Raw genomic sequence first — 10,388 nt, 5'->3', positions numbered from 1 at the left:
AAACTGACATCACCCACTCATTTGACAGAGCCTTTAAAGATATGTCTACACAGCAACTAGACACCAACGGCTGGCCTGTGCCAGCTGACTTGGGCTCGTGGGGCTAGGGCTGCAGGGGTGTTTCATTGCTATGCAGCCTTCAGACTTGGGCTGATGCCCAGGCTCTGGGACCCTCCCACCTCACAGGGTGCTAGAGCCCAGGCTCCAGCCCAATCCTGTAAGTCTACACAGCAATGCAACAGCCCTGAGCCCAAGTCGTCTGGCATAGGCCAGCTGTGGGTGTCTAACTGCTGTGTAGACATAGCCTAACACTCCAAGATGTTGCATGGAGGCTACAAGGAAGCCCACAGATGTTTTACATTGTGCTTGATAACACCTAGGCTTGTCCATGACAAGATACCATTTTGAATCTCTGACTGAAATTAAACTACACCAAACTCAAGCCACTAGAGACTCTTGTTTGGCTTTTTTTTGGCATTATTTTCTCTGTGTATGGGAATGAAGGGGGGAGGGAAGAGGTGCAACTCAGATTTCTATCAGATTTTCAGATTATTTGCTTTTTTCCCCTAATTGGGGGGTGGGTGGGTGGGAGTGTGTGTTTGATGAACAAATTTCATATGAAATGCTGCAACCCAATGAAAACATCACATCGTATTAAAAAGCTTATTTTTCTTTTTGGTGACATAGTTGTTTGTATAACAAAACATGCAGTCATTCTGAGCTGCTCTTGTAGTAACAGCAAATAACAATACCTCTGTAATATCTTACCAAGCTCAATGTTCTGAGACGTATCAGCCGTATGCAATGCTGCCTCTTTGCCAGGTTTTAGTGTCCCATTAATTGGCATCCCTTTAACATAAAATTCAAGCTCACAAGGTAGCAAGTTACAGATTACCACAGTTGGCAGGAGATAAATGGTATGCCCAGGCTGTCTGAAAATCTGTTTAGCACTGTTAGAAAATATGTTTGAGGGCATGTAATCTGGATAATTCTCCTTCTTTATAGCCACACAAAACCTATGAAGAAAGACAGATGCGTGTGAAAAAAGAGCAATGGACTGAATGGAATAGTTGTACTTTGGCTTCGCAAGCACTAGATTGAATCTCGCAACACAGTGCAATTTACACAATTCAAAACCCGTACAGCATTTAGAATTAATTCTCCATAATAAACTTTTTAAACTTAATTGTCAAATACTCCAAATATTTTGCACTTATATCGACTCATCTGATACTCTCAACACAGTTTACAAACAATTACACCTCATAACAAGTCTGTGAACTACCACACATAATTATAGTAGAATCTTCCTTAAATCTACAGACTGATTATTCCCACAAAAAAGTCCTATTGCATGTCTTAACACATACTTAATAGCAAAGTAGTCTCAGAATATTAAACTTTTACTTTTACAAAAAATTACAGTACCTTTATTGGTACACTGCAAAGTACTGAGTATTTAAAGCTAAATTATACTTGCCAAAATAAATTAAAATTACGTTCTATAATGCAACTGTATTTTGGGGATTTTTTGTCCTCCCTGCTCTAACCACTAGACTATACCATCTTTTGGGACTGAAATTAGACAATCAAATGAAGTAGTAAAACAACAACACTTCTTCAGGTAATATGTTCATCTTATAAAAATTGTTTAGCATCCTACAGAAATGACTTCAAAACAGCATATATTTTTTTAAAATCTGAACTATAAAGTGTTGGCTTTATGAAATAACTATTCACTAAGTAAAGGTCATTTCCTTCAACTATTTTTAGGAACATCATATATAAAGCCTCAAGAGACAAGGCGGGTGATATAGTATCTTTTAGTGGACCAACTTCTGATGATGAGAGAGAGCAGCTTTTGAGCCACGCAGAGCTCTTCTTCAGGTCTGGGAAAGGCCAAACAAGTTGATGGCATCCATATCTGTATCAAACTAAGGAATTATGAGATACCATGTAGTGTTCATTATGTGTTGACATTATGGGGATTAAAACAGAGTACTTAATATTTTGGACAATGCACTTTGACCATAAACAACAATCCTGCATTGGCAGAAAGGTAGATTAAGTAACCTAATTCCCATCTCTAATATCTATTATTTGATTTTATTACATTAAAGGTTAATAGAGTGGTTGTTTTGTAATTTTACACTTTTGCTATAGGTATTGTCAAGAATTGGTATAAGAACCATTTTCGTCTTATGAGAGAAGCTTTTAAAAAGCTTCTAATGTTTTACTAACTGTTTCCTGGTTCCTAAGAAGATTCTGTACATTTCTGATTTCAGCAAAGAAGAAAGTGTCACAGCCAAGCTAATGCCAATTTCTGCTTCCTGCACCTGTAGTGGCTGTTTATCAAAGGAAGTTGGGAGAGTGATTTGTGGTTCCCTACCCTTGTACATCCAGCCACAGCTTGTGGGATTGGGATGGAGACATAATATTCTTCCTTCCAGCCATCATAGCAGGGCCCATTTTCTATTTTTAAATACCCTGATGGATATGACCTCATATCCCATCTACTCTTCCTTGTGTAATTAGTGTTGTCATACTTAAACACCTCATATTATACTTAAGGTGTCAAACACAAACAAAATTCTACAAACCTTTCCCATTCCACTTTTGCTTTTTCTAGTACTACTTACTTTCACATTAATTCATCTATCAATAACGGGTAAGTTATAACAAAATATTTACCCTTATTAGGTCAAAATTACCTGAAAAATCGGCTGTTTTCAGACTCCATCGAATGACACTCTCGTTTGCTGCTACATACCTCTGCTGCCTTCTGCACATTAGTCCAATGAATGGGAGTCTTACAGAAAAAGACTCCCATTCCTTTTGGCCTGGCCTGCAATCGCCAAGATGTAAGATGTAATGGAATAGCAAAGGAATCCCCTGGCATTACTGCTGGAAGTAGTACAGGTTCTGCAACCAAATCAGAAAGAAAAAACACATGCTTCAGGTTGTGTCCTTCGGTCAAACTATAAATAATTTCTTCAGTTATAAACTCTGGACAATGCTTTTAATCAAGGAAGCAGTACATTTCCCATTATACGAAGCTCATCCGGTCCAAATACCAAAACCGTTGTTTAAAGTGCCCCTAATATTGAGTCAAACAGCAAGAAAGTCCAGTTTATAGAACCAGTGGGCTGTTATCCAATAAATTGGGAATGGATTAAAAAAATTAGCTGGAGTTCGAACTTTGTTTCTCTGGTTGCCTTGGTTAAAAGTACCATTTTAAGTGGGTGTGGAAAGAAAAGTTACTCATCTATTACTAGAGTTCAAATCAATTGCCAAAATAGATCCACACTCTTGAATTACGTCTGCACACAGCGCCAAAGACCGAAACCCTCTGCCAAATTCTGACTGTTGAAGAACACAAGGACTTCATCTCATCTGTGGCATGTTCTAGACATGGACTCATAAGGAGGTGTGGCCCTCTTGCATTCTCATCTCCTCCAACTCACCTATGCAGCAAATTAAAACTCCCTTTGGTTCCTTCAATTTAGCTTGTTGACCATTTCCCCCCGAGTTAGGGCTATTTTTTGTCAGCATACGTATAGTGTTGAAATCTGTAAGGTTCCCACCTTCACCCCCACCTCTTCTCCTCAGTCTCCCTACCCCCTCCAAGAAAAAAAAAATTCAGGTGTTTTTCAGAACTTCGGTTCCAGGAATCAAACTTCATTGGGGTAATTGGTTCTTCTGCCATTATGGTGGATACACAAGATAATTTGAGTTAAAAACTGTTCAAGAGTGTGGATGTGAGACCACTATATCCCAGTGCCTCAGATATGCACTGAAATACTCCAACGTCCAGAATTCATTTCTTTGCCAGTACTAGCGTTTTCCTTGCTCAGGCGAAAGATGACTGTCACATAGCTGCAGTTCAAGAAAAAGAAGCAAGCCCTCTCGCATATGACACAAATATACTGTAAAGTCTTTCAAATGCACTTGTTTATAGAGCTCTCAAGTTGTTTGACTAAGATGATGAAAATCCTAGACATTGGGTAAAGAATCTATTGTCGAAAACAAGCTTATGTAACTTTGACTTAAGGCAAAAAAATAAAAGAAGTCTGACTCTTCTAAACTGAAGAGAAGTAAACAAAGCACAATACTTTAAGCATTCCTTTCTTCTGCTTTGAAAAGCTGGGGACAGGAATGTCACACTAACTTGACAATAGCATAACACAAAATTCTTGTTGTTGCTTGAGATTTCGTACTTTAGCCACAGGAAAAAACTCTACATAAGATTTTTAGGGAAGTCTTATGTGCTTTTATACTTTGAGCCTTTTGATGGCCTCTTCTAGACATTCATTTTTTACTAGAGAACAGGACAAGAAAAATTTTGAGACAACCAAAACTGGAGCCATCATAAATGGTTCTGACAGCAAGGTTTTCCTCACTGATATGTAGCAGGGCAATGTAGCAATAGCGTTCTGAGACTTACTATCAGGAGCTGAAGGGCTATCCAGCCTTAATTCCATTGGTGTTTCCAGCCTGTTTTTCACAATCAACGCAGAGCGCACTGTAATCACCTTCCGAGCGCTACCTTCCATGGTAACTTCAAATACCACACGAACCGGAGGCAATGAAGAAAACTGCAAAGCCATTTTAAAAGTTTAGGTATAAGAAAATGCAATGATGATATCTAGCAAAGGAACACGCAATCCTTGTAGTAGCTGCAGCTTGCCAGAAACCCAAGGGCCACACCTAATTTACACATTTCACATATTTTTTTAAAATACCCATAGCTTTTACTTGTGCTCATATCATGTTTGATAAACACGAGCTCATTATTTGGGCTTGTCAACTTCCAGGAAAAATGGAATGAAAATAAAAACACAACGAACCCACTAGAAAGGAAGAGCAGATTTGGCCTGCTACAATCATTGCTCTTTATGAACTGCAACTCCCTATATATGGTAGCAAACAGGAATTCCTGAGCTAGAATGTTAAGAGCATTATTTATGCTAAACATTTTTATTAGTATGTTTCATGTTTTCAAAAAATTTCAAAACAGCCTGTAATAAATCAAGGTTCTGTTCATTCTCATTTTCAGTCACTGCCCTTCTGCATACACAGTCAGAAAAATATCATCAGATATCTAGATTAACAAATAGTTTATACACATACAATGCATCACCACAAAATCCTTAGTGACATTATAAACTTTAAAACAATTTATCTTTCCCTTCACACTACAGAAACATAAAAATCCATATGGTATATGGACCAAAAGAAAAATTGCTACAGTAACTATTGTTTTAAGAGACTGTGCCCAGAACACGCTGAAAATGTTCTTGTATTTGAGAAAGAACGGACAGTCAGTCCAGGATTTTGAACTGCCAAAAACTTTATTAAAACAATGTAAAAAAAAAAACAAATATAATACAATGAAATGTACATAGTTTTGCTGACACTTGCCAGCAGCACATTCAGCAAGTCTAAGATCATAAGGAAAAACAGAGAAGTATTTTATTTTTTTAAACACAGCCCCAGTTCTCGGTACAAAGTTCACAAGAAGATTTTAAATAAAACAACTGAGACACCTCAACTAAACTCACCATCCAATGAAAGCAACTCACAATACTAACCTTAGTTATGGGGTTAGTAATTTACGTGAGATTTTCTATTTCAAAATATTATGTCCTTAAAGAAGAAATCTAAAGATTTTGAAGAGCAGTATAACAAATATAATCTTGCTATCATGTTATGTTATAGTATATTTTATTTAATTCTTCAAGTTTTGCTCTTAAATATTTCTGGTGAACTCTGAATCCAGTTCAGGTGGAAGACCAATAGTTCTGCATTTAACGTGCTCCCAGCACTGTGGATGACAACAGCAGCAGCAGATGAGCAGTGCCAAGATCTCTTAGCTTCATCATTTAGGATTGTTGTTTTAAAACTGATTCAATAATAAACAAAAATTCTGGAAGGGAGCAACTAATACTTCTTTTTCCTGGAATTAGTGACTCTGTCCAAGAGTCATTCAATGATAGTGTTTGAGGAGACAGGACTGTTCTATCAAAAATAGAGTTTGTCATTCTGCTATTTGTGCAGACTGACTTTTTGATCATCTGGCCAGTGTGGGCCTTTTGTGGTTATGGTGCTTGCTTTTACCAGTGTTCCCTTCTGTTGCCGGTAGCTCGTATTACTACGATACTGAACACTTCTTGTAATATTTAAATCACAGGTTTATGCAATATAGGAGAAGACTTACTGTTCCTTTCCTAAAATGCCATATTTTAGCCCCACAGGATACAATCCTCAAAAGGAATTAAGGACATGCTCCAAAACGCATTGTAAAGCAATAGAGAATTTCCACTAATTTCAATGGGCTTTGCATCAGGCTCTATACAAGTAAACGTATGAACTGGAATTTCCATTCAGTTTACTTATGCCTCAGTCTTCCCCCATACTTACTTGCGAGCACTAAATATATCAGTTTTTAAAAAGAGTTTTATGGTGTGAAGATGTGCCCAGAACTAGTGTTCTACTTAGACAGTAAGCTCGGTGAGTCAGACTTTTTTGTTATGTGTCTGCAGTACCTAGAACAATCCAAGGTTGGGGCCTTTAGGTGGTACCACAATACAAATAAATAGGTTAGAGGTAGAGAAAGAGTGATGTGCCATAGCAAGCAGCCTTTTCTTCTTATGCTTCTTTTGCATAGGGGTTAACATGTCAAGCAGTGCCAGCTTGGAAAAGATTTATTTTCCTCTTTTGTTTGCTGCGGATTAGGGAGTCAAAGTAGATGAGAATAGAGCAGAGAAAACAAACAGCAATGCTTCGTAAAGCCTTTTCGTGATTAGTGGCAGTTCTGGAACAGCTCCAAGGGGAGCGCTGGCGGCAAAAACCCTAACTGGCTTGATAAGTTTATGGAGGGGACGATATGATGAGACTGTGTACAATGGCATGTAGCCGATCAGTGACTGCTAGCAGCAAATATCTTCAATGGCTGATGATGAGACACTAGATGGGGAGGGCTCGGAAAATTCTTTCCCATGTGTCTAACTAGTGGGTCTTGCACACCTGCTCAGCGTCTGATTGCCATATTTGGGGTTGGGAAGGAATTTTCTCCCAAGTCAGATTGTCAAAGACCCTGAGAAGTTTTCGCCTTCCTCTGCAGCATGGGGCACAGGTCACTTGCAAGTTTAAACTAGTGTAAACTGTGGATTCTCTGTAACATGAAATCTTTAAATCATGATTTGAGAACGTCACTAACTTAGCCAGAGGCTAGGGATCTATTACATGAGTGGGTGAGTGAGGTTCTGTGGCCTGCAATGTGCAGGAGGTCAGACTAGATGATCATGATGGTCCCTTCTGACCTTAAACTCTATGAGTGGTCAGTTCTCAAAAAGATTCACATTAAAACATACAGAAATGTAAATAACTCCCCACTCACCTATCCCTTCTACCTTTTCAGGTACCATATCAATGCCTAGAAATCTATTCCAAGAAAACCTCTACCAGATGCTCCCATTATTCTTTTTTTCTCTTAGCTGACCTAAAAGTCTGCAGATCCTCTTCCATATTTAACAAAGTCAGTGCCAGAGCGAACTAGTTACAGTTCTGGACTGTCACATTTAATGAGTGCTCAGTCATCCTGAAAATTACTGTGGTCTTATTTTCCAAAAGCCTTGCACCTTATGCAATCATTTATGTCTTGGGTAGAATGACCAGTGGTGTTAAGTGTTAACATTCTGATTTGGTAGGGTTTTATATTCGCCTCACAAATATGTAACTGATGATCCAAGGCACTAGAGAGTGAGGTCTATGGTGTCTCCCGATTCAAGTGCACATCCTTACGAAATAACATCTGGAGGATGAGTTAGCATTGAGCATAGTCAGAACAAAGCAGCAAACAAGAGGACACGGGGATATCTGCATTGAAAGAAAGGAGAATATTTCTGGGTCAAAAAGGAAAATGAAAGAGGAAGAAGGCTGAAAGGAACAGGATCAACAGGATATGAAACCAGAATCAAAGAAGGTGAAAACCTAGACAAGATCTCCCAACAAAGTCTGGACTCATTTCACATATACACAAAAGTGTATATTGTCTGGGTTTCTTGAGAACTGTTTGAAATATTGGAGTGATGTTCAAGATGCTCCCTAACCACAAAAATGCTGTTTTACTAGCTTAGTGGACTCTATCAACATGAAAAAGGACATAAGTTAAAGTTATACAAACAACCATCCACACTTGTGGTATGTGGGAGAGCTGATGTTGGTGACTCTCCATTTGAATGATGAAGAATGATGAACAGCTTTGTTTGGTCTCCTGAATTATTACTACATAACTATTATTGCTGTGTAGAAACCCTAGTCCTTCAGAAATTAGATTATTTATAAATAATCTAGTGTGCTAACAGATCAGTTCCACCCAGTGTTGCTTGAGATGATAGAGAAGCAGCAACATGTCATGCTGTTGCAAAATTAGTATGAAATGAGGTAAGTCACACAGAAGAGTAAGCGTCGTTGGTGTTATGCAAGGTGTCTTGCAAGGACGAAATAAGTTGTTATTCCTTGGGGGATGTCTTATTTTCTTTCCATTCTACCTCAAAAAATAACAACTTTCCTTGCAAAGGAAATAATGGAAGAATGGAAGTAACCATACAACAGGTTCAAGGAAATAGGAGAGATTAAATCAGATGTCAAATAAATATATTGTAGTGCTGGGGGAATTCTGTGTCACTGCATGTGCACAGAACTCATATCCCACATAAACATCTTTGCTTCCCTGCAGAAAATGATGGAGAAGCAAAGGAAGCCGCAAGAATGGTCATGTGCCAGAAGTGTCTGGGTGAGAGATGGTGCCATTCAGGCTAGCTGACTCTGCAGCTGGACACTGCCTCTTGGGTCCTAGTGCCAGTTGTCCTCTCCTTCTGTGTGTGTTGGGAGCCATCCTGTGTTCTGTAGGTGAGTGCCTGTGGTGGGGCAGGGCAAAGGGGTCGGGATGGTGGAGTGGGGGAAGAGGCAGTGGGGAAGGAAAGCGGATGGGACTGAGCAGGGGTATCATAGAATCACAGATTATTACGGTTGGAATAGACCTCAGGAGGTCATCTAGCCAATCCACTGCTCAGAGCAGGACCAACACCAACTAAATCATCTCAGCCAAGGCTTTGTCAAGCAGGGCCTTACAAACACACTAAGTTCTTCCATACTTGGATCCTGCTGGGCTGAGCCTGCCTGCCCACATTTGGTAGAGAGGAGAAGGGCCCCGGGTGTTTCTGGGGCAGGCTCAGCCCTTGTGCTGTGTCAGGGTCGGGTGCAGCCTCACCAGCGAGTCCCTGTCCCCAGGGAAGAATGGAGGGAGGGGGTGGGCTTCAGGGTGATCTCCCACCTCCATGCAGCCAGTGGCCTGTACTCCCCATTGCCATGCTGGAGCCTTCACATGTATTTACTGACAAATAAAATTTGCTGAATTTTAAAATATTGTGTGCAGAATTTTTATTTTTTTGGAACAGAATTCCCGCAGGAGTAACAATTATCTGATTGCGGAAGTCACAGTATCATTGCATGGGTACAATCTGTACCAAGTCTGTCAAACTCTTTATAAAGAGAGAATAATAATCACTCCATTGATAGAATTATTCTACTTAAATTAACGCATGTCTAAAGGAACAATGAAAAAATGTACTCACATAGACGTGGGGATGTATTATATTTGTTCTACTGATGGGGCTCCCAACCTAGACAAGAATAAAGTAAAACTTAACAATCAGAACACACTGTAAACTGCTAATGTCCCTTCTAAAGTACCTAATTGCTTTGTGAGAAGCAAAGCTAAACTGTAGTCCATAGTCTTCCTGATGTTCTCCATGGCTCTGGAGAGGTGCCAGGAAGATTAGTTCCAAAAAGTAAAATGTTATTCTTTCCTGTACTTTGTAGTTCTGTAACAACGAAGAGAGGGGAGGTGCTGGAAAATGTGCCAGTACTAGAGATATATGCAGAGTAGTTCTTTACCACATCATCTTGCGGACATAAGCAAAAACAGATCTTAAATATATAAATGGCAAGGCAATTGAGATGATACTATGCTTGCTATAATATGCAACTGTCAAGACTACTGAAAATATGTAATAGGTCCTCCACACCCAAAAGTCCTGCTGAATAGTGATTTGCCCTTTGAATAATTTTATAAAATTAGAGCCAAGGTCTGCCTGATGCCAAGAGACCATCAAGTTTAAATTTCCCTGGGGATTCAGCAACTTGCAGCCTGTCGCCCTTCAGTTTCATTATCTACTCCTTATGACTACAGGACTGCTTTGTCAGTAGGCTCAACCACAAATGCAAACCTGTGGGCTGGTCTAATTACATTTTTTCATTCACAAAACAGATTTTTGTCAAAGCAACGACACCTCAATACAACAGCCCCAGAATTACACAAAAAT

The 10,388-nt window shown here is 39.3% G+C and overlaps 1 protein-coding gene across 7 annotated transcripts in view; it reads right to left on the bottom strand.

Moving 5' to 3' along the window:
• VPS13D (vacuolar protein sorting 13 homolog D) overlaps positions 1–10,388 on the bottom strand; it is a 188,379-nt gene that overhangs the window by 111,334 nt on the left and 66,657 nt on the right. For all 7 annotated transcript variants that reach the window (XM_050931510.1, XM_050931512.1, XM_050931515.1 and 4 more), the window contains 4 exons: positions 9,639–9,686; positions 4,445–4,595; positions 2,712–2,922; positions 769–1,016 (listed from right to left, as the gene is read on the bottom strand). In XM_050931510.1, the coding sequence (XP_050787467.1) occupies positions 769–1,016; positions 2,712–2,922; positions 4,445–4,595; positions 9,639–9,686 (658 nt within the window). The remainder of the gene's footprint in view (positions 1–768; positions 1,017–2,711; positions 2,923–4,444; positions 4,596–9,638; positions 9,687–10,388) is intronic.

Source organism: Gopherus flavomarginatus, chromosome 21, assembly GCF_025201925.1.
Source record: "Gopherus flavomarginatus isolate rGopFla2 chromosome 21, rGopFla2.mat.asm, whole genome shotgun sequence".
In the NCBI taxonomy this organism is placed as follows: domain Eukaryota; kingdom Metazoa; phylum Chordata; order Testudines; family Testudinidae; genus Gopherus; species Gopherus flavomarginatus.
Note: the sequence above shows the minus strand (reverse complement) of the source record. Positions and strands in the feature narration are given on the sequence as shown.